Below are 24865 nucleotides of genomic sequence, written 5' to 3' on the forward strand. Positions count from 1 at the left end.
AAAAAAAAAAAAAGCGATACTACACGTAAATAATATTTAATTGCGTTAAATTACATAATATCTGTTTCAATGAACGCATATCTTCTTTAGGTTTGCGATCTACATCGAATAAAGAGAAGGTTAGGTTAGGTGCCGTTTCCAAAATTTTGTAATAGAGCACTCTTCTCACGTATGATGATCAGCAGAGGACACCGCAACGTTTGGAAGCGGTTTCATACGTAACGACCAGAACGATCTCGGTATTATTATCACCGATAAGGAACCGTTTCGGATGCGAATCGAAGAGGTGCGACGCGTGTTGAATTTGTAAGAGAAAAAAAAGAAAACATTCAACGGTATTGAAGTAACGTTTTGTTCGTAGTGGATCCAAGAAACAGAGAGAGAGAGAAAGAGAACGAATTCTTATAAATCAAAACCTCGTCAAAACATTTATTACGCGGCTTATTTTTCATACGCCTTTAACATTCGATTTGCAAGAATCGAGCGAGTGGCCTTGATAACCACCGCCAGTACCGGCCACGTGGTTCGAGGAGAAACAGGCACGTGATTAATATTGCGGTGCTCAGTCGGCCGAGATCGATCGACGGATCCATTCTAGTCGTAAACTAGATCACCCGGATTTCCATCATCGCTCTTCTAACGCGCATTCGATCGAAGGATCGAATTTATAATTAGATCTCTCTTCCTCTCTGTCATTTTTGTTTCTCCTTATTCTAAATCCTGTGAAAAACATTAAGAAAGTTGATGATTTATCTTACAACGGACAGTGGAGAGGAAAAGGGGTGATGAGGAGGGGATGTGGGGGGGGGGAGAGAGAATGTGGCTCAAGATCGAAGAAAAAATTGATGTTTTTTTTTTTTTTTCAATTAAATTACGCAGAAGAGTTTGACGTAATCGCGATGCTAATATCAATAACTGTCAAGATAAATCATCAAATTCAAGATTTTGAATTATACGACGGAATTTTATACCTTTTTTTACTCGACACATGACGTAAAAACAAAATCGATATATATGTAAGTGAATTTCGTGGCTAACGTCAATGGAAACAATTTAAAAAGCACGCCTTGCCATCTATAACTACTCGTTTGATATATTTCGCTTTGACTACTTATTCGTTCGGGATCCTCCTTATCTTTCGAAGATATTGCAATTTATTGCAAATAAATTTCTCTTATTTCTCTCTCACGTATGAATAAAAAAATATATACTTGCATAATATACAACTGAAAAAAAAAAATATATATATATATATAATATAAAGGACAGATGTATATTAAACAAGAGAAGGGATTGAAAAAAATCATTAGGTATTTCACCGACGAAGCACGCGTTAAAAATTGGCGGAAACATTAAAGCGCCAAGACCGACAATGTCATCAGCCTTTCATGAGATATATATATATATATATATAAATATACGTATGTAAAGGAACGTGTGTGCCACCATCCGTTGTTGAATTGGTGGTTTGTGACGTCACGCTTCCATTGATCTTACTCACGCGCACACGTCAATGCGAGAGTTCATTGGGCGCGTAGCGGGAATCACAGAGACCATTCAAAATATCTTCACAAATAATACGCTAGATTACAATAGACCAGTTTCTATTTATGAAATGGGAGGAGGGGGAGGAGTTATTTGCACGACAATATTCGTGAGGCTGAGAAAAATAGCGATAAGGTGAGGCCGAAAAGGCCAAAGACGTACGAGCAACGAGAGCAAAGTTATACCCGCGACATATGTTCAGGTCGCTACATGGAAGTGCTCAGGGTTAAACCTGTCGGCGACAGAGAGCTCTTTCAGTATGCGACGAGACATCTCTCGGTACGGTTCGTGAGCGTCGTTGAGCGTCCGTCGTAAAACACGTCGTGCTTTATATCGCGACGATCGTCAGTGAAAGAAGGAAACAGAGATGAACGAGAAGGATCTTCAACTGGCCAAGGCGATGATCGACGCGAAATTTGGCGAGAACGCGCCCAAGAAAAACGCCGTGTCTCGTATGCATGACAAGCAGCAAACCTTCCGGTAAGAATTATCCTCGAATCATCCCTCCCGAAGTATTAATCGTGATTTTTTTTCCTTTTACGTAAATTTTACTTATTTTGGAATAATCTTCATACTTGGGAGGTTATTTTTATAATTCAAAAAATTGACGACGTGAAATTCGTATACGATGGCATGTATTTCGATTCGCGTCCGCGAGAGCGACGTTTGTGCGATACTTGCGGAAGTTTGTGGCGTAATTTCGTATCTCGAAAATTTTTCCGGGAAAGTTTGAGTCACGCCCAGAGTCGAAAATTTCCGCGTTAATCAATTGGAATGTACAAAATGGAATAATTTTATAGATACACGCATAAAAAAAGGAAGAACAAAACACAGCTTTCTCTAATCAACCTTAAGGCTGTATTCATTACAAATTCGTCTAATTAGATATCAACAAGAGTACGATGATCAGCGTATCAGCTGTTTTATCATTAATCCAAGTTCAATATTAGATATGTGTCTATTATTATGGCATTTGGCTCAAATATTAAAATATCCAGAATTTTTTTTGAAGCGAGATTTTTGGTTGTTGGAAATCGGAATTGAACGTTTCAAGACGATTGCGCAAACAATCATGTATACTCGATACTATAAAAAAAAAAAAAAAAAAAAAATGGATATCTGTGTCAGGGCCATGAACGGATCTTGATATAGTCGCGTCTAATAATACGTTCCCTTTTGAAACTATACGCTGATCACCGGACCCGAACGAGTGGGAGGCATCTAATCGAAGATGGAATTCGATAATTTATAGTCATACGAGATTGTTATTAACGCATGATCTTGACAAACGTTAATGCAATTATTTAGAAATTGTTATCAATGAAAATTTTATAACAATTTTATTTTTCTCTTGAAGCAACGTGCGGTCCGAGTTAACGGTCGATCAAGCCGAGACGGTGGAATGTAATACGCGAAGGTAATACAGTTCTTTAAAGCTCTGTTGAGCGATGATTGTAGCTAGCGCCAACTGGTAAAACCTGCTTGAGAACGTTTTCCTTTACCTGAACGTAGTCGTGTTTCGTTGGTATAGTCACTATAGTCGTGTCCTTGTAGAATATACTGTGTCGTGATTGCTTCCTGTAATGTTATCTAATCGTTTAAATATTCTATAACGCAATACAGATTTTTTTTTTTTACATTTTGAACGCTTATAAAAATAATTCAGAATTGTTTGCTATCATTTGTAAATAATTTGTAAAACTTATTGAGATTGATAGTGATTTTTTGGAATCTTTAAAATTATTAATTTCTCGGATCTTATTTTTCATTCGACGCTATATATGATTTTGAATGACGAAAGGCTCTTTTGGAAATTGAAATAGATAGAGAGATCTAGTTTCATAAATTTGTATATATCATAGATACATTCCCGTTGTCATTTCCCTTGTTTATATGCACTTCGATATTTTTATGACTACGTTTACATGTCACTCTTAATCGGATTTAATAACATCCACAGTTCTAAGGGCTGGCCAATCACAGTCATTCCATTCTTCAGAGGAATAGTTGTGATTGACCAATTTTAAAACTACGGATGTTTTTAAACCCGATTAAGAGTGACGTGTAAACGTTGTCTATGTGAAACTATTGAACGTAGACATACTTTGAGACCTTACGCTTTCTGAATAATTTGCATAATAATGCACAATTTATTCACACTAAAGCTACATATTTGTTTTGTCTTGATGTGGCATAAGAATGTTTCATACTACACTTGGCACTTCATATATTATTTCTAATCACAAAAAATTCTTGTGCTCGTCCGATCATCCGTATGTGTCATGATAACAAAAACATATTTATTATAATAACAGAAATCATTTTTTTCTTTCTAGAAGCAAGAAAATTTAAAATAATTTTGCTGATAATCTATTTTTTGGGATTGAGTGATTATGATTTAGGATTTATTAGTTGATGCAAACCAATTAATTTTCCCGCGAAATTTTATCACGCATGCACTATTGTTCTATACTTTGTCTTGGAATGACAGATATAATTAATCACTTTAATTGATAATTTAAAAAAGAAAACTGCTCTTCCATTATACTGTCTTAGATTACAATTAGATTTGAAAACGACAAATATTCTCTTGTTTGCAAGACAGTAGCAGCATGTCAATATTGCACAATGACGTATACCAATGTGCATAGTGAGACAAAATTAAAACTATATCACATATTTGTTTCGCGAATGTATGACATCCAATATTTAGGTGTGTGTTCATCTCGGCGATAATAGTCACGTTGTTTTGCAAGTGCAATACGCATTAATCGCATACAATCGACCGCACATTCGTGTGTCTCCGTTCCATTAGAGATTTCTTTACATCTTTCATTCCCAAGCTCGTCCAACATATATTATTGAGGAATAAAAATGTATGACACATGCGTATGGGCAGCCAAACATTACCTATATAGTCGGCTGTACTTTAAATTAGTATCAATATCACTGGCCAATCACGCGACACTTGACACAAACAGCGGCACGCGATCTGTTCTCGTCGATGAGACTGGGTTATCGCGGAGGTTCCTCTTATCGTGAGAAATTTTTATCTTCTTTCCTTCTCCTTCAATTCGATACAACGTGTTCGTCAAAGAATGAAATTGTTGGCTCTCAGTATAGTAGCGCCAAGTATATAGTGATGCTACGTGGTAGAAGTATTCTTTTCCAAGTGGCGACGCGCATGAGAAACTCCCTTATCCATCCTGCTGTCAGGTACAGTATTTATGATAAACGTGACCCACGACTTATAATATACTCTTTTGATATATATATAGTCGCGCGTCTTACATTATATATCATACGTTTGTTTTCAATACCCAGAAATTATGTTTGCGACGTATGAAACAAGGAAACTGCGATCAAACGACTCGTTTGATAAATATCAACTGGAATGGAATTTTACGTATATTTGTTTTATGTTAATTATCTGTAGATAATTTCAGCGTAGTAGTCAATTTTAAAATGATTCCGCAGTTTGTTTTACTTCGCTGTAGAAACTTAAACTAACATAATAGATGACGCTTTCATTTTCTCTTATATCGTGGAAACCTTATAAACTCGTTAGTTACAACCTCTTTGGCAAAGAGATACGAAATCAGATCATCGATTCATTGCTAATAAATAGTAACTTCAATGAATAAGTCGCTATATAATTGATGTGATAAAATTATCGTCAACATACGAGAGACGAATCAGATCTCGTCAATTTCATCGAAAAAATTCCACGCTAAAGCTGATAACGATTTAATGTGCCATGTCATTAGCCGAATAGTAATTACGAGAACAAAAACAACGAACGAATAAAACATGAAAATGAAAAGATTAATGAAAAAATATTTTATCTTTTATCTCTATCGATTTTTCTCTAATTCCTCATATATAAAACCTGACGGAAACAAAAAGAAATTGCACTGCCCGGGAATCGAACCCGGGTCGCAAGAATGGGAATCTTGCATGATGCCACTACACCAGCAGTGCTCTTGTTACTTTGGCGTTTCCTTTAGAGTATATGAGACGGTCGTACTCTAGGAATATAATATTCAACAGATTAGATTGTATTTTATCAAATTTATTAAATAATTGAATTTATTAATGTTATGCAAACAGGCTTATGAGATTAAAACGATGTAATTTGTAAATTCTTATTTCTTCTTTTTGTATCTTGGTTAAAAAAAAAAAATTCTGATTAAAATAATGACATTATAATAAAACGACACAAAAGAGTTTGCCAAATTTAGGCTGTTACATGTTTATATTCATTGATGAGAATATTTTAATTTAAACAATGTATCAAAAATTGTAACAAAAAATTCAAAAAATAACACTGTGCGATGGCCGGGAATCGAACCCGGATCAACTGCTTGGAAGGCAACTATGCTGACCATTACACCACCATCGCACCTGATATACTACAAGTTAATAGCAAAGGAGAAGATTCATTTTAAAATAATTAATAATTACGATATTTATCGACAATTATGTTCCATTTTTAGAAAAAAAAAAAAAAAAATTATTTTTAAAAATATAACTGTAAATAAAAGAGTCTACCAATTTTTAGACTGTTAAATGTATATATTCATTGATGAGAGTATTTTAATTTAAATAATATATCAAAAATTGTAACAAAAAATTTAAAAAATAATAGCGTGCGATGGCCGGGAATCGAACCCGGATCAACTGCTTGGAAGGCAACTATGCTGACCATTACACCACCATCGCACATGGTGTACAACACGTTAATAGCGAAGGAGAATGTTTACTTTGACACAATTTAAAATTACAATATTTGTCGAAAGTTTTCTTTCTATTTTTAGAAGAAAACTATTTTATTTTTTAAAATACAATTGGAAATAATTAATTTGCAACGTGATTTACTCAAGTTGATTTATTAAAGTTTGCAACAAATTGATAACTTCATTTCGTACTTATCTGCTAAAGAGAGTTTATTGTAAGAGAGAGAGAGAGAGTGTGTGTGTGTGTGTGTGTTTATGTGTGTATATATATAAGAAAATTTTTTTAATGTAATAAAATAATTTTTCTAAATATATATTTTCTAAATATATATCTTATCTAAATATATATATGTTAAAATATTTTTTCTAAATATATACTAATGCTTAAAATTATTGTAAAAGAAAAATAAAAAAATTGTTAGAACAAAGAAATATACTATATGAATTTTACCTAGAAAAAATTTAGTATTTGGTTTTCGTTCTGGAAAGTCGAGCAATATGTATATATCGGACTTCTCCTAAATTACAAATAAGATGTATAGGATACTACACAGATAGCAAATTCTTTAATGATTATTATTATTGACATTGGAGAAGATGAGCTTACGCATCTGCTATAAATTGGCGGCTTAATTGGAATAGCTTATTGAATTTTAATACTCGAGATACTTAAAGAGAGAGACATTAAAATAAATGACCATTCTTGAGAATTTTATTCTAGAAAGAGTTTTGCTTGAATTATAAAAGGATTGAATTAGTACGAGCGAAAGTAAGAACAGTTGTGGATTGTTCAATGTTTCTCACATGTGACGTAAAAACTCACTTTGGTTACTAGCATGTGTAACATTATAAATTATTCAATATTGTCATGCGCGCCTCAACAGAGACTGAACATATGGCATAGACTCGATAACTGAGAAAGTACACTTGTCAGTAAAAAAAAATAAAACGGAGAAAGAAAGAAAGTGTTCTCCATTTCGCATATCTAGTATTACAATAAATATTTTATTTATCTCTCTTTTCTGATATAAATAAAAAAATCTTGTTAATTTAATAATAAAAGTATCTTCTTTTATTGACCCAGAATGGAAATTTCATTCACCCAATTTATAATGCATTTACCTTTAAAACCTTATTGTTTTTATTGATCGAAAATGTAAGTATTGTGGGTAGAGACTTTCGGCTACTATGACCGTCTCGAGCAGTAATCTTTACTTTGTCGAGGATGGGTAGCTTCATCATAATTCATTAAAGATAATAGCAGAAAGAAGAAAAAAAGTATGTTTTGTTACACTAATTTTACAGGATCCTTGTCGATAATATAATAAATTTAATTTATAGATAATTAATAGAAATAATATATAATTTATAGATAATATGTAGTTGTAGGTAATTTATAGAAAATGAGAATTAAGAGAGATAAGAAAATAATAAAAAACGTATAATTTCTAAAATAAAAAACGGAATAGATTCAAAATATCTCTCTTTCTTTCCCTCTCTCTCTTTGGATTTAACATTCTTAAATTTTTATTACTATTAACTAATTTTTATTTTGAGTATATATATATATATAAGGGAAAGTTGGGTAAAACCGGGTAGGCGAGTCAAACCCCTGTTTTTTCGTAATAAATGCTGCTATCTATGGCTAACTTATGTTATTAGTTGTAGATTGGCGCTATCATCATTTTTCAAAACAAACTGTACCCCTGTGCACATGATATTTCTTTTTTAATAAAAGTTCAAAGTTTTTAGCCCCAAAAAGATCGATATCGAGGCAAGAATCAAGTCATCGTGCATTTTCTTATATAGAACATTTCTTTCGGCAAATACAGCATTGCATTCTGTACATATTAGAGAGTATATCATAATAGTTTTCATTGGCACATCGTATGTTGGAATATATAACTGCCATATTTGTTACTTTCCTTGTGTTGGGGCAAAACCGGATACTTACACATCTCATATAAATAATCTCATGAAAAGAGAAAGAACTGTTATCCCTCTCCTGACCTTTGTCTCCTCTCTTTACAAAAAGCAGTTAGAACGAAAATTAAACTCAGAAAAATAACACTAAGAAAAATAAAACATTAAAAAAAAAAGCTTTTTGAAATCCCTAAAGTTAAAAAGTTAAATAAGGAAGTCCTGCAACAATGTTGTGTGAACAAGAGGATATTTTTATTTGTGATTTTTGTCAATAGAATATATCTTCATATTGTATTGTGATTAAAATAAATCTAAATGTTCTAATTACACAATGTTTTGCATATTTTCAGATGGGTACCTGGTTTTACCCTACCAGTAGGACAAAACCGGATACTTTGACTTCTCCACAAAATCTTATTATTCTTGGTAACCAAACATTTTTTTTCGACAACTAGCCTTATTTTCTCATAGTTTAAGTTTAAGGTTCACTAAAGACTACTAACGGTCGGCAAAACTTTTTTTACTCTCAGATTTTTCGTAGGAAGACAAATCCAAAAAGGTACCCGGTTTTATCCTACTTTCCCCTATATATATATATATATTTATATACATGCATATATTATTCCACGTTATATTATTATTTTTGATTGTGATATGTGTGCAGTCAAGTTGAACTTGCAATATATCGCGAATCGTTCGAACTCTCGACCCTTCCACGGACTTTTCAGTATCATGGCGTGACGATAATGGGGGCACGAGGTGGTGGGGAAAAAGGCGCGCGTTAGAAAGCCCTAACTGCCTGGCTACAGCTGGTAAAATCGTTCCTCAGTGAACCTTCAGCGGTCGTCGATCGCGGTTATTGTGCGTTGTCTGTGCCAACTTGAAGACCTTATTTCATTGTTCCCCTTAATGAATAATACATTAGATTCTTTTCCTCTTCAACGTGAAATTCATTGTCAAAGAGAGATCGATCTTAAGATTCGTGTAAACATATAGTACGTTTCAAAGTCCAGAGAAAATAACGAAACTTCAAATCGTAATCTTCAGGAACATAATCTTGTCGTCGAAAATGCGGTGCTGTCAATTATTATTAAAAAAATATTTTATTATTAAAAAAAATTAAGTATAAATTTTGCAAATGATGTATATTATATATGTTGATGTGTGTGCTCTAAAACATCATAGAAGATTATCTTCGTAAATACATGCAGTTGCACACTTTATATTAAATACAACTCTGCAAAATAACTACAAATAGATATTACAAACTGAAAACAATTTAACTTGCATTGAGCTGCCAAGTTGCAAAAGTTGCCAGCATACCCAATACTAAACAGATAAGATAAGAAGAAATCAAACGTGACGATTACGAGCAGTGGTATCCATTATCGGTCGTCTCGTTCATCGGCAAGTGAAATTCTCCTCTTGTGCAAGTAGGTCGCGAACACATGTTAATACGAAACAAGTACATATACGACGAAGCCCGTGAAACATTCTTTCGAAAGTCGTTTTGATACGCAATTTTATTGATGGAGGACAAAAGTCCAAGGCGATCATTACCAATTATATCATTATTTCTATTAAATCTAAAACCACTATTATATTAAAATTCACTTACGTGTGTAATATGTGCATAAAGTATGCACATAGAATCGCAAGTAGTTGTATATCCTTGAATATCATTTGCATCTTGTACATAGAATGAAGTAAACACGCGACACCACCGCCAATGTTACCAAGAATTACGCTTAGACATATAGATTTATCGCACGTACAAATCGCGTGTTCAATCATCAAGAAAGGAATCGGATCCTCGGATGTCAAGAGCAATTGCTATTGCGAAAGAAAGAAAGCGCACAGTTCGAAAGTAGCGCGCGGGAATCGCAATAGAGAATTGGCATCAGCAACCTTATTCGTTATTGCCCTATTCATATTTATGCGAAAGCGTCGAGGAGCTGTAACTTTGAACAAACGATTATCTTACGGAGGTAGAATCGAAAGTAGATTCGAACCAATCGGAGAAGCGAACTGAGAGAATCGGAAAAATTAAAGGACATGTTTTTCGGATAATGGAAATGGTGAAGGAGAAGCCACGCAGACGAAGCGTGAGCGAGCTGCTCGATTGGAGATGTCTGGCTGGATGCAAGGACACCATCGCCAGGAACGAGAACGGTGGCGGAGAAGAACTCTTCCTGGTGGATCGTGATAGGGAACCGGAAACACGCAGGCGAAAACGATCCGGTACTTGGCCGTGAGTAAAAGTTCATCAGAAATTATGGGAGAAAAAAACCACGAAGAACGTCAGTAAACAAACCCGATTTAATCATCTATTTTAGTCTATTTTAGACATTTTTCCACAAGGAATTTTAGCGGTATTTTTTTTTTTTTTACCCAGACATTCTAAATATAGATAGAATGCAACTTATTACTTTTATCATTAGATTTTTTTATTTTGTATTACAGTGCAATTTTGATTACTCTTCGAGTATGCAGGCTTATGGGACGACTTTTAATTAATTAATTCTAGGATAAACACAAGATAAATTCTAAAGTTTCCTTAGTGCTGATATACATAGAAAAAAAGGTTTCTTTAAATTTAATATTGTATATCTATTTGTTTGACTTATATTTGTTTCATTACAAAAACATGATTTTATACGAAACATTATTTTGTCGAATAAAAAATTTAATGGTTTCGTTGCATTAAATTATGTTGTTTGATAGAAAAATAACTATTATTTGGAATAATATAATTTATTCGCTTACCGCTATGCGGCGCGCTACACTTGACTATACTCGTATTTAAGTTTCTGTTATAACAGCATATGAATAAGACCTGCAAAATGCGGTTAATAACATTTAACAACTATTTCTATCAGTTTTATTTCTGATACAATCTCTATAGAAGAAAATTCAAACAATGAAACTGATTTTTGGAAAATCGGGGACAGATTAATGTCTGATATTCATTTATTCGAATAGAAATTTCGAATAAGTAAAATTAAGTTTTTCTATATGCTACGGTTCTAAGATGCTTCAAAGATTTGATTAGAAGGATGCAGTAACGTGTCATTTAACTTTATCTAACTTGTTTTGAGATTTATTTAAATTGTTAAAAGCAATATAATGAATCTTTTATATAAAAGAAGAATATTGTTTGAAAGAATAATATAATTGTTTAAGTTGAAGAAAAAATGAAATTCATTCAAAAAATATTTTATTTAAAATAAATAAATATATTATTTGAAAATCAAACAATTATATTTGTTACTTCAAACATATTAGTATGGTTGGATCATTTCAAGCATTATATTTCTTTGGTTACAACAAAATTTATTAAATCCAAAGAAACTCTTCTCTCTGTGTACATATAATCGTGTGAAATAATATAAGCGATTTCAACCCCGATATCGTCCAACGAATCTGGCTCCCATTCAAGAGGCTCGGATTCGATTCCCGATATAGAAATACAATAGCTTTTTAGATTGTAAACATCATCGCTTTGAATCGCGCCGTCTGTTTGTGGACGCATATACTCTTTCAAAACTTCTCGCAAATCTTTTCGCTCGTTGAAACAAAATTTAAGTAGAATTACCGTTAAAGAGCTTACGAGATCAGATAAAACTTTGAATTAGTTTGGTAATTTAGAGTTCAACTGTGCGCGCTTTCAATCGGCTTAAAAATTCTAATTATATCTGGGAGATAATTATTGTACATATATTTTTATTTTCTAGAATTTGATTTACTCTTGACTCTTCAATTAGATTCGCTAAAGTTTAAAATGCGAAGATATCTTCTTATCTGGCTCTCACCCAAGAGGCTCGGATTCGATCCCTAAGAGATCTCTTATTGTTGGTTATAAAATCTAATTTTTTTATTTCAACATATAATATATTCAATCTTTTGCAAAAAGCGTACGTAATCGATTGACCTAAGCGATCAACAAATGACAGCAGTGATGCTTCCAATGTAACGTTATTTAGAAATATAATCGCATTATTTGATCGCGATATTATTTCATCGATTATTGCAAAATCGTTACTACTAAGTACGAAGCATCGAACGAACACACCTTCGCTAACATGAAATCACTGACCGTTTAATTTCGCAATTATATTGAAATCAAGTAATTGGATTTCAACTCGTAATGTAATACGAAATACGAGACACAACACATAGCTTGCTCAATACTTTTGCCATGCTACGACATTATTATGATCTTGGATACTGGATTCTGAGAAACATTAAGAGAATCGCTTATAAAATTTATTTATTAATTAAAAATAAATTTAGTTTAATAAATTTTATTATTTATTAAAAATAAATTTATTTATTTATTCTAATTTATTTATTTAAAATATAATGATAATTTAAACGGCCCCGAAAAAAATTGTTAATTGTTTTTTAATTTTTAGGTAATAAAACATCATTATAAGATGCAGAAAAAAAATCATCAAAAATATAGAAAGTTAGAAAATTAAATATTAAACGCGATGAAAAGCTAATGATACAACTTTTCTTTCAAAATTCTTCGATATTTTCCGCAAATGAAATTTATTCGATCGGATTTCTCTCGATCGTATTTGTCGATTTACTAAGATGCCGAGACGAAAGTTGCTGCATATGAGGGAGTTGAATGGATCTCTCGAATCAAAACAAATAGGTTGCGTGCTTGGAATTGATTAGAGTGCCCGCGCCTGCGTGCGTCGTGCTGGGCGTCACGACGCTGGCGTTCCACGACCTCACGAGATCAACGTCGTCCATATCCGACACGTTCTTCCTCGTGGCGCGTCAGTGCCCAAGCGTGCCTTAATCGTGTCGGTCCCGCATCGCTTTAATTATTGCGCGAGTATCGCCTTCTCTTCCACTCTTGCTTCTCGATTTATCGTGTATCAGTCGCTGAATGGACGAGGACGAATTAAGGTATCGAACAATTTCCTTCATTACTATAATTCGTATCCTGTTTCAAGAACGTATCCCATTATTCTCTACAACATATTGGAAAATATTTGCATTCTTTTCTTATTTATTTTTTCACTTTTTCGAGAAGGGGAACACTACGTCATTGCGGGAGAGAGAGAGAGATTACGTTAATTGACATTTAACTGCATCCGAATACGACTGAAGCGCTGCAAAAGGAGCACTTTTTGTTGCTTCTTTCTTCGAGAGAACGCGTTCGAGAACCTTTCGCCGCACACACATTCCATCCCGATCCGGCTTTTGAGCTCGACGGGCTTGCGCGCGCGCGCGCGCGTGAAGCCTCCTTCGCGCTGTCCATCGGAATTTCAGGAATTCGCGCTCGATGCAATCGATTACAGAAACGAGTACGTGCGTTCTCACCGTTCTCTCGGCTGGTGGTTGGAACCAAACGCGTCATCTTGCCAGATTACTTTCCGTCATGATCTTTGTCTCGCTCGGCGGTGGATCCCCTCGTTATATATACCTCGAGTTCCGCATCCAATCGACGTAACAATTACAACAGCGTCATATTTAACATTTTACCCGACATGTGTTTATTATGTTTATTCTATTCATTATGTTCATGATACGATTTTTTTTTTTTTTTTTTTTACATAAAAACATTTTTATCGCTTATGAGAAGGGCTTGTGACATTACTGATATTACTCAAAACGGTTATGAATCCATGAATATATTAGGGGGACCGGAAAGTACTTTGAAGTACACAATGAGCTGATAAATGACAAACGAATATCGACATGCGCAGAAACGACATTACTTTCCGGTCCCCCTAATAATAAATGTAATGAACGTACGTCAATATATACGTCAAAATATAACGAACATACATACCGAATAAAATATTATATTAAAAATTTTTATTATGCTGACAACTACATCAATTACGTTTGATTCAAAAAGTTTCTTCTTCTTTTATTTATCAAATAGAATTGGAGAGAAGGTACCCAGGGAGAAATGCGAGATCGGATAGACGTCTATTGTGACGTATGTGTATAAATCTGAGCCGTCTGGTCTAAAACAACGTCTAGAAATATCTGAATTAGATGCCATGTAATTTTATATAGATATATCTATAATTTATATATATATATATATACATCATCGACAACAATAATTACATCAATCGAGTCTTATGATGTGACATTTATCCTTATATCGTAATTACTCGACTCTACTTTCAAGGATGCCGTTGCACTAGCTCTTGTAACTGTGCAAATCGCTTTCTTCACACGAAGAAAGCGTTTTGTTGCGTCAGCATATGCGCCTCAAGCGAAAAGACAGCCACGTCGAGGAGGTATACGCGGACGACAAAAATATACCGACTTAATCACCTCGTGGCATTAGCGACTAGAATTATCTCGGCACGTTGCCCCTTGGGAAGATTACTAACTGCAGCATCGACACGAATCGCAATTATTACCGACCGCCAGAGACAGGGAATCTCATGATTGTGGGCGACTCGGGCGAGAGAGATTCATTCCGCGCGTGGTCATCTCGCCACTCGGTCGCTATCTCACGTGTGTGTCCGTGTGACGTTAAGAATTTAGAAAAAGAAAGAAATTCATATTGACGAATTGACCTTTTAAGATTTTCTTATCGTGCGTTCAATATTTCAATATCAGTGCGCGAGATGTCCGGTGATCCTATGGTATTCGTTTCACGCTAGTACAGTGAATCAAGAAATGACGCTCGTGAGAGTAACTTGTTTGGACATTAAGTCGGAAAATTAAGTCGAAAAGATAGATCACCGTCCGGCGTACGTCACAGCGGCTTCGATAGACAAAGTTTCAAGATTGTGAATATCGTGTGACAGAGTCGGAAAAATTTTTTTACGCAAATGCTTCTCTGTCCTTGACGCGAGCTTCGCTGCATTCATCTATGCGTGATGTCAGATGTTTTATTTTAATTAACAGCGTTATATGAGCGTCGCAAAAATCTTCTTCTTTTGCTCGAGATACGATATAATGATAGACGGTGATAGAGCGAGAATCGTAAAATCTCTACGATTGATACCTTCGAGAAAAGGAAAGCTTGTCCTCGAGCGTACTTTCGATGGTTTCTCGAAGAGCGAAGGACGCCTCTGTGCCATCACCTCGAAGAACGAGATCAGGATCCTTAGAATTTAGGCATTCACTCCGAAATGATTAAGAACGAGTTTAGAAATCCAATCGCACAATCGCGCTCGTGAAAGTCCGCGGTTACTTTGTAACTGTGAAATTACAGTATGTTCCAAGAGAGTCATCTGCTTAGCAATTTTCAACGGGTCGAATAAACGAAAGAAAGTTTTAAATAAGAGAAATGTATTAAACGATTATCCTGATCCCTTAATTAAGCATAGCGGAACAAATTATATCGAAAACGTAGTGACTCGTCTTTTATATATATATATATATATATATATATATATATATATATATATATATTGGATGATTGCATAAGTTCGTGCCCGATTTTCATAGATGGCATTAAGTTACTGCATGGCGGAGTTCTATTGTTTTCGTGTGGTAATTGTTGCTAACACCGAATAGATGACGTTGTCTTATGTCAATTTAGCGTCAGACATTGTTCAGATAAGTCCATTTGTGCATAAGAGAAATCATTAAAAATGGAGAACGAAAGGTGCATTTGCGGCATGTAATGCTATATGAATTTCGGAAAGGCGTGAGTGTTGGGATTGCGCAAAAAAATATTCAAAGCGTTTATTTGGACCGCGCTCCTGCTCTGCAAACAGTCAAAAAGTGGTTTGGCAGATTTCGAAATGGTGATTTCAACATGGAGGATCAACCCCGCTCTGGACGGCTTTCTGGCATTGATGATGACATTGTGCATGCCTTAGTGGAAAGAAACCCAAGGATTACAACTGAGGATATTGCTGAGAGGCTGAACATCGATAATTCAACCGCTTTTCGTCATTTAAAAAAGCTTGGATACATTTCCAAGCTTGATACGTGGGTGCCGTATCTCCTGACTGAAAGGAATAAGCTGCAGGAAAACTGTAGGAGTTGCAATGGGAAATACTGCAGCACCCGCCATATTGTCCAGATATTGCGCCTTCAGAATTTTATCTGTTCCGGTCTTTGCAGAATAGTTTAAATGGCAAGAATCTCAATTCCGAGGAAGCTGTCGAAAACCACCTTACAAACTTTTTTCAAGAAAAACCAAGTTCTTTCTTCAAAAATGGAATCGACAAGCTTATAGATCGTTGGAAAACCATTGTAGAAAAGAATGGAGACTATATAATTGATTAATAAAAGTGTTATCTCTAAAATATAATCTATTGAAGTTTATATTTAAATCGGGCACGAACTTATGCAATCACCCAATATATATATATATATATATATATATATATATATATATATATATATATATATATATACATTGCATTCTTTTAAATGCGTTGCATCGTAAATTTTGATGAGTAGCAAGACGAATTTATCCCGCTATTTAAAAAACGCTAAATTGGATTGGTATTAATTTTAGCATCCGTGATTTCTTCTTGTGTGATGGCGCGCGCGAATCTCAAAATAAACGATTTTGGCAACATTCGCGTCGAAAGCATGCGCAATCTGACGCGATTGTAGCGCGATACTCACGTGTGTCTTACATTTTAATAACGCTCGAAGATATTAGAATTTAGCTACTCATGATGATTCTTGACGTCTTATCAAATTTTCTTTTGCATTTTTCATCGGTAGCGATGAAACAATGAAATCAAAATAAGTTCCTGACAATCTCAACATAAATATTTTAAAATATTACGTGCACACTGTTGCTTTTTGCTCTTGTAAAGAAGTTTTTTTATCATCTAATGATAAGATGACGGATCAGATCTCGCTCTTGCATGACAGTGACGTCACAGCGCAATATGACTTCGTTCGCGATGTCGTCGAGCCGCAAGATGATGGATCGAACGATTCGTCGATGGAGAGTAATCTACGAAATCGCGTGCTCAGGTATTAGATCATTTCCGATAATTCTTTTCTCCCACGAGCGATAAGAAAATAATTTCGACGTGTAGCGATTACTAACACACAATTCATTGCCGCGCGATAAGAAATTTTAAAACCCGACGTATTGTGTTTGCACAAATTATATCTAAGATAATATTCAATATGCGTGTGTATATATATATATATACAGTCTCAAGTTATAACTTTCGCGCGCCCACGTCGACTACACTCGATTACAACGCGAAGATTGTGGAATGAAGTTGCGACTGAAAAACTATTTTTATACCAAAATGTATTTTCCTCATCAAGTGCTCGTCCATAATTTCCGTTAAGTCATAAAATTAATGCGGTTTAGGTTGCAACACGATAAAGAGTCGGCAAAAAGAATTATCTAGTGTACTAAAATGCATTGTAATTGCAGCTTATTCATATATTGATAAGTAACAATAATTACTATGAAGTAATAATTATCTTGAGTCAACGTTATCGTGAGCAATACGCAGTATGCGTGATCGCGTATAAATATTAATTCTTACGGTCACTAATATGCACATATTTGATAATATATCATTTTAAAGTACAATTTAAAGGTAGAACGCGAGGGGTAATCGTTAAAAAACTTTTTTTTTTTTTGTTACTTTTATTTCTCTCTATATAACTTTTTCCAAAATATATTAATGAAAAGAAGGTTGTTTTCCGATATGAGGAAACAATCGTTTCGGTATTTTTCTTATTCACTAGAGAAATGAATATATATATATATATATATATATAAGAAGAAATCATACGAAGGTCTTGAGTTGAATAAACTTGCGTTTTTTTCCGGTACCTTCACTCGATGAAACTAGTAGGGATTACACAGCGAATCTGATGATATTTCTCTGATGACGTGTCTAATACACTTGTTTGTCTTTTTTGTTTTTACAGAAGAACGAGAAGCCTAAACGCACCCAGTCCCGTTCAAACATTCGGGCCATGTGGACGTATCATGAAGAATTCCGCAATGGTTATGTAAGTAATTATATTTTTTACTTGAGACAGATTTAAAAACGCGATTAATTATTATCTTATCGAAAATTTTTCCACAATTTCATTTTCGATCGAATAGATTTTATTATTATGCATTTTTTTATTTGCATTGAAAATCGTTCTTAATGATCGCACGTACTACTCTCATTCTCTTCGTCAATATCGCTAATTAAATTACGGAAGAATATTTGATGATTGCGTCGTATCATTGATTAGACTTATAATATTTATAATAATCATAGATCGATTGAAAATAGTTATTAATTAATTTTTAGTGATAAAGAAGGTTGCTTAGTGCGCTTAAGTAAACTACTCGTCGAACGATATTTGCTTACTTTGATGGGAAAAGTTTTAAACTATCTTCATTACCAAACAATCAAATTAAAATGCTAATCGCGTTTAGTAAATGCCGAATATACTAGAAACGGTCGTAAATTCATTTGCATTTTTTTCTGCAAAGAATGATGACTAAGCACGACCAGGCTGCATTTTAAATGCATTATAATCGTTAAGATACTATTTTTTGCAATCTCTAAAAAAATTTTATGTACCTTTAGATTTTTTTGTCATGTAATTTTTTTAATCATTTATTTCTGTCAAGTATTTTGTTATTACATCACTTCGTTCTTTACATTAGCTTAATATTTCAAATATTTATTTAAAATATCTATTTTGGATGATTCTAATTTTATTAGAGCGCGAATTTTATATACATGCATATGTGCAAAAAATTGTATCCACATTTATCAATTGACTTGTAATCTGCATGCTAAGAAGAATTTTCGAATCAAATGTTATAACAGTGGATGCACCACTATAAACGGCATAAATGTATAATCTTTTTGATTCGATGGAATTTATATTCGTATATAGAAAATGTTGGAGTTATGCGTATTCTGTCCTATAACTTGCTTAATTTCATATGAGAAAGTTCTCGCGTCCAGCATACTTGCATTAGAATGTGCATCAATGCCTTTACACTTTCGGGATCCGGAATTATAAGATATTTTCGACTCGACATTTTCGTATCTCGTTTAGATATTTGTGCATCCCGTCGCGAAATCCTAACATCTTGATATTTTGTAAGCGTTTCGTATTCGTCAAAGATCATAAACACAATATTCAATGACAAAGTTATAGCTCATATAATTTTAAAGCGATAGAAAAGATATAATTTTATTTAACCAATACTTACAATTTAAGAATATCTAGACACGGTGCGTCAAATTTTTCCTTAGAAGCTAATGATCAAAATTTTCATTTGTCATGTTTCTCTTTCCCCGAAGGAAAAATTACAAGATCACCATTCTGGAAATGTTGAACCCTATTGTATATATAATAGAATAACGAATTGCAGATATTGGCGATGCGATTTCCCGCGGGTGCACGTGATGTACACGCGCGCGTGCGCGATGTTTTACGCTTAAATGTCCGTCTTACTTAAGTTGCGTGGTCAGTAAGCTCGCGTCGCTCAGCCGGTGCTATCATGGTTGGAATCGAGATGTGAGTTGGTTAATCAATGTGCACGATACTTTTTAATTTTCTCGCTACATTACCCACTTAACATTGCATTTTCGTCGGGGTTACAGAGAGAGTTATTTTTCGTTACTTAAATTTAGCGGGCGCGACTAAAGCTTCCGATCGAAAGAAAAAGTCTTACGTACATACAGATTATAAGTGTTTAACATGAATTATTCCGAGCAAAATCTGAGATATTATTCCCCGTGAATTCATCATACATTTCTCAAATTAAATTTATCCTTTTCCCTTTTTTAGAGAGGATATTTAAAAGTCATATAAAATATTATTAATATCATCAAAGCACGCTACTTGCATTTGTTTTGATGATCCTCGTGGAAGTTCATCGGTAGTCCGACACAATTATCAATTATGACACATAAGTATTCTAAGATTATCTGGTGAATATTTTTAGAGTTGTAACGGCTCATTAATATAGATATCTCCGATTCGTAATCATAATTTTTATCGACTAAATATTCGAGATATTCGAAATGGGGAATAACAAGTTAGCCGCGACTCTTGGATCAGTGCACGAGCAAACGCACGCGTGCTCGTTCGATTGTGTCTAGCGGTAAAAAAGATTCGCCGCGTTTAATCAACGCGTGTCGATTCTCGCAACAATGTCATATCTGATAATTGGCACCATCAAATAAGTTGTCGCGGGTTTATTTTTCCTTTTTATTGATAATTGGTCAACTATTAACCGGTTTTAAGGTACAAAAAATTATAATATCCGTGTTTTTAGAATATTTTAAATGTCACTTTTCAAGATAAATAGGTGGAGAAAAAAATATTAATTACACAATTTAGTCTCGTCAATTTTTGTCTTTGGTCATTTTTCCTATACGGAAAAGACTCTCCGATGTTATACAATAACGTAATGTTAATCATAAGCGGAAATCGTAGCGTCATTGCCGGGTCATACCTCTTTACATTTCATAAGCCGTTACCTTTGTCCCTATGCTTCGATTGTTTCTTGACGACTATAAAAGATGTAACAGTGGCCAACGAATAATTAGACGAAGGCCACAGAATCGACGATAGAGACATGGCAATTGATCGAGAACACGAATCTAAAATTCATTTCTCCTAGTTTCGTATAAGGTACCGCATTCTTATTTGAACTCGCAATAAATATCTTCTTACACGATACTCTACATAAAACATAAATTTTGGTATACGAGACGCACGTGTAACAACTGAATTAACGCGATCGATGATTATAGAGAGAAATATTTTTTTTTTTTTTTGCATTGGAGAGAAATATACAAACATCGTAACGATTTGGTTGCACAGGACCATTCAGGATCCAGCCTCCCAGAGGTTGACATGGTACAAACCACCGCTCACCGTTTTGGTCATCAAGAAAGTTCGCGACTCGTCAGTCCTGCCACCGTTTGTTCAAATGGTCACATGGTTAATACAGGTAAATGTTAATAAAATTCTTTCAATAACTTTATCTCGCGAGAAATTGATTAGCTTTTGTTCGCAGTTGATTGATGTAACAGCCTATTTTCCGTAATGGAACATTGCAAATATTAATTTGCATAAAATGAAAGAAAAAAACTGTCCTCGTTACCAATCCGTATTTTCTCCACATATTCTTACATAATTTCATATTAGTTTTCATCTAGTTTTATATTTAATTTACATTACAAATATATCGTCTTTTTTTTTTATCCACGACAATTGCACTTTGTAATATATTAATTATATAAGCACATTGTTAACCTGTCAGGCATATAAGCGTTAGGTATGTGAGTGTTAGTAAAAGAGAAATCGTCCTTAACCCATGTGAACTATTATTATTTTTATATTCTCTCTAGCATTAAAAATACAGTACCGAAAGTATGTTATTTATCTCTACCTTTACTCGCTCGTATTAAATGATTAGAGCCTTAAAGTTTCGTTTCCGTAATGCAGGAAAAGCGGATGGTGGTATTTGTAGAAGCATCTGTTTTGGAAGATCCAGCCTTGGCCAGAGATCCCAGATTTCAAGGTGTTCGCGACAAATTACAGACCTTTAGAGACGGCACGGATGAATTACAGGTAATAATTTTCTCCGTTTAACATTTACATATTATTATCAATAAACAATGAAATTTACACTAATTTATCAGTATCTTTGCTCTTATATTAATGAGATATCTTATTTTTTATTTTTAGGATCGAATTGACTTTATCGTCTGCTTAGGAGGTGATGGCACACTCCTTTATGCTAGTCTGCTGTTCCAGCAATCGGTGCCACCTGTAATGGCATTTCACCTTGGTTCCTTAGGATTTCTCACCCCTTTCGAGTTCGACAATTTTCAGGAGCAAGTGACCAACGTTCTCGAAGGTTAGCTGTCAATTTATTTGATTATTCGTCATTTTTCGTTTATAATCAAGCTTATAACTTCTCGGCACCAGGTCATGCAGCTTTAACCTTGAGAAGTCGCCTAAGATGCATCATCATGCGCAAGAACGAAGAAGGTCAACCGACTGAACCACCCACTAATCTCCTGGTACTGAATGAAGTTGTGGTAGATAGAGGACCCTCGCCTTACCTATCGAACATTGATTTATTCATCGATGGCAAACACGTGACGAGCGTCCAGGGTGACGGCTTGATCGTGAGCACGCCAACCGGATCAACTGCCTACGCGGTCGCCGCTGGAGCCAGCATGATTCATCCTTCAGTTCCTGCCATCATGATTACTCCGATTTGCCCTCACTCTTTGTCCTTCAGGCCGATCGTTGTACCTGCCGGCGTCGAGCTCAAGGTAGTTTTTTTAAACTTTTCGACGCCAATTACACGTTAATTTAGTTTATACCAAATATTGTGATGGCTGAATTAAAATTTCTGAATAACTCAGAAATTAACATCCCTTTCAGCTCGCGTCTATAAAGTTAGACGCAATCTCTGTTTGTTCCTTTTAAGATTTATAACAGGCATTATTTAATTAATTAACTCGATGCAGCAATTTCGCGTAAATCGATAAGAGTTCTTTTACCGCGTCCCGAGATGTATGGACCATGTCAATATCCCATAAAAGGAAACCTGGTTCAGATGAATGTCGCCCGCATTCCCAGACCGTGTGCTGCCCCAAAGTTTTCACTCAAAAGTTTTCAAAATATCAGAATTTATCGGAAATTACTCGTTTTTTTACTCGTATGAAACTGTGATTAAAAAAAAAAAAAAAAAAAAATTGTTTCCATGATAATAAGAAAGGTAAATAAATTCCTAAATAATTAAATATATTAATTTATATTATCAAGATTTTAAATTTTTACATTTGCAAGTATTTTTCAAAAAATGCTAAAATACATTTCTCCTTATGCATCAGTGATTTTAGAATGATAATGTGACGGAATCCATAGAAAAAAATTCACTAAGCAACGTGGCAAATATTTTAACAAAGTTGGTTAAAGATGAAACAAAAATTGATGCGTTATTTCGAGCCTAACGAGCCACGACGGTACCGCTGTTAACATGACGATCTTACTTTTCACCGCAGATCTCAGTTTCACCCGACAGTAGGAATACCTCGTGGGTGTCCTTCGACGGTAGAAATAGGCAGGAACTGTTCCATGGTGACAGGTAAAACCGAGGTGCTCTGCAACCCCGTCTAATCGCTTGCATTTTCCACAATTATTTCAGATAAAGGCGAACAGCAATGCCCGCAGTACAGCCTACGTCTCCTTCGACGGTCGCAACCAGCAAGAGCTGCGTGTCGGTGACAGGTTTGTCCTGCTTTTGTAAAGAGCGTCGTTTCGCCTTTCTCTTTATCTATGCCTCGTCGCATTACACGATATATTCATGTGGTTTATTCTTTTTCAAAAGCTCGATAAGTATCGCAAGATGCTGCATAAAGTGACGATATCTCTTTCCGCTGTAGGTGTATTTTCATTAATATACCTTTTCCATTTTCTTGCATATTTATATGTAATTCATATTTATACGCAATTTTCATTTCCATTTTTGTAAACAATTATATATTCAAATTCTCTCTATCTTTTCTATCTATTCTATGCTTATTCGTTCTCCTCGGGATTTTAATATATCCCTTTTGCTCCTTGGCCATCTCTTAAGACAATAGAACATCTTTCTGGAACGAGACGTTGGCTGTCCTGCAGGGTGATGGTACTTTATGTTTCATTATTTATGCATAAATACTAAACTGAAAGTTCGCTTTTCACAAGATCATTGCAAGTAAATACTTTCTCTTATATAAGAATATATACATCTTTTTATTAAAATAAATATATAAACTTGTCCCATAAAAACTTTAAATCGATTTTGCTTGTACAAATGAATTTATTAAAAAGTAAAGAATTTTAACGATCATAAGAAGCTTTCGCTTACAATCAATTTAATCAATTTAATCAATTGGATAGTTGTTTGATGAAAATTGCATAATTTTTCAGCTTGAGGGTAACTACTTCCATATACCCAGTGCCTAGTATTTGCGCGGCCGACCAAATTACCGATTGGTTCGATTCTTTAGCCGAATGTCTACATTGGAACGTCAGGAAACGACAGAAGCATTTGGACGAATTAAGTGATCTCGCGCATTCATCCAGCAACGACACTTTAGATTCCTTCGATCGAGATAGCTAGGTCAACGAAGATGCTTGTTATAAACTGTAACATAATCGACAATATATTTGGTCGAGCCCGTAATATGTTTAAGTTAAGAAATTTTGAGGGGCGACAAATTAACGTCGTTTTCGTTGAAGTTTTATAATGAAATTTCGTCAAATATATAACGAAAGAAAACCGATAAAACTGACTGATCATCGATAAAGTTGTGCTCTGTAAGATGATGCTTTGAGAGAAAACGTTTGTGTGCGCGCGAATAAGCACTGTAAAGCCTTCACACAAATGGAAAGAATGATAAATATTATTTAATCCAAATTATAGAAGCGATGCTTAGGTCACGATTGTATAAAAATTTTAATTCCTAATAATAAAATGCATTTGTCTTCGCGAAGATTTATATTAACAGCGAAATATCGTGAATAATTTGATAAATTATTGTCTTGGAAAAGTACCAGATTGATATTTCGGACGTTTAGACGTTTTGCAGCATCTTTTTTTTCAATAATGTTGTCTTGAAATGAATCAGCGATTTATTCAATTTTATAAAGGTTTTTATACTTAATCGATATATACTTCTATTTTTTATTGATATTTT

The 24865-nt window shown here is 34.4% G+C and overlaps 1 protein-coding gene and 3 non-coding genes across 14 annotated transcripts; 1 reads left to right on the plus strand and 3 right to left on the minus strand.

Annotated features, from left to right (window-relative positions):
* The first annotated feature begins 1791 nt into the window (after positions 1–1791).
* Positions 1792–24434, plus strand: LOC138942435 (NAD kinase). Of its 11 annotated transcripts, XM_070312670.1 has the most exons (9): positions 1792–2025; positions 2903–2962; positions 18066–18149; positions 20985–21114; positions 21612–21737; positions 21855–22026; positions 22098–22450; positions 23186–23268; positions 24096–24434. In XM_070312670.1, the coding sequence occupies exons 1-9, from the start codon at positions 1913–1915 to the stop codon at positions 24286–24288; spliced, it is 1314 nt and encodes a 437-aa protein (XP_070168771.1). In that variant the 5' UTR covers positions 1792–1912; the 3' UTR covers positions 24289–24434. The 11 variants fall into 11 exon arrangements, 10 of the variants coding, with proteins under 10 accessions (XP_070168771.1, XP_070168774.1, XP_070168775.1 ...); XM_070312673.1 differs by lacking the exon at positions 2903–2962; XM_070312674.1 differs by lacking the exons at positions 1792–2025; positions 2903–2962 and adding an exon at positions 4236–4761 and having other exon boundaries at positions 23186–23279; positions 24096–24184.
* Positions 5456–5526, minus strand: Trnag-ccc (transfer RNA glycine (anticodon CCC)). The gene has a single exon. It is a non-coding gene; the product is annotated as a tRNA-Gly (tRNA).
* Trnag-ucc (transfer RNA glycine (anticodon UCC)) lies at positions 5876–5947 on the minus strand. The gene has a single exon. It is a non-coding gene; the product is annotated as a tRNA-Gly (tRNA).
* On the minus strand, positions 6196–6267 carry Trnag-ucc (transfer RNA glycine (anticodon UCC)). The gene has a single exon. It is a non-coding gene; the product is annotated as a tRNA-Gly (tRNA).
* Positions 24435–24865: the final 431 nt, after the last annotated feature.

The sequence above is a fragment of the Polyergus mexicanus genome, unplaced genomic scaffold (assembly GCF_030449975.1).
Source record: "Polyergus mexicanus isolate NDT 795.1 unplaced genomic scaffold, iyPolMexi1.0 SCAF_22, whole genome shotgun sequence".
In the NCBI taxonomy this organism is placed as follows: Eukaryota; Metazoa; Arthropoda; class Insecta; order Hymenoptera; family Formicidae; genus Polyergus; species Polyergus mexicanus.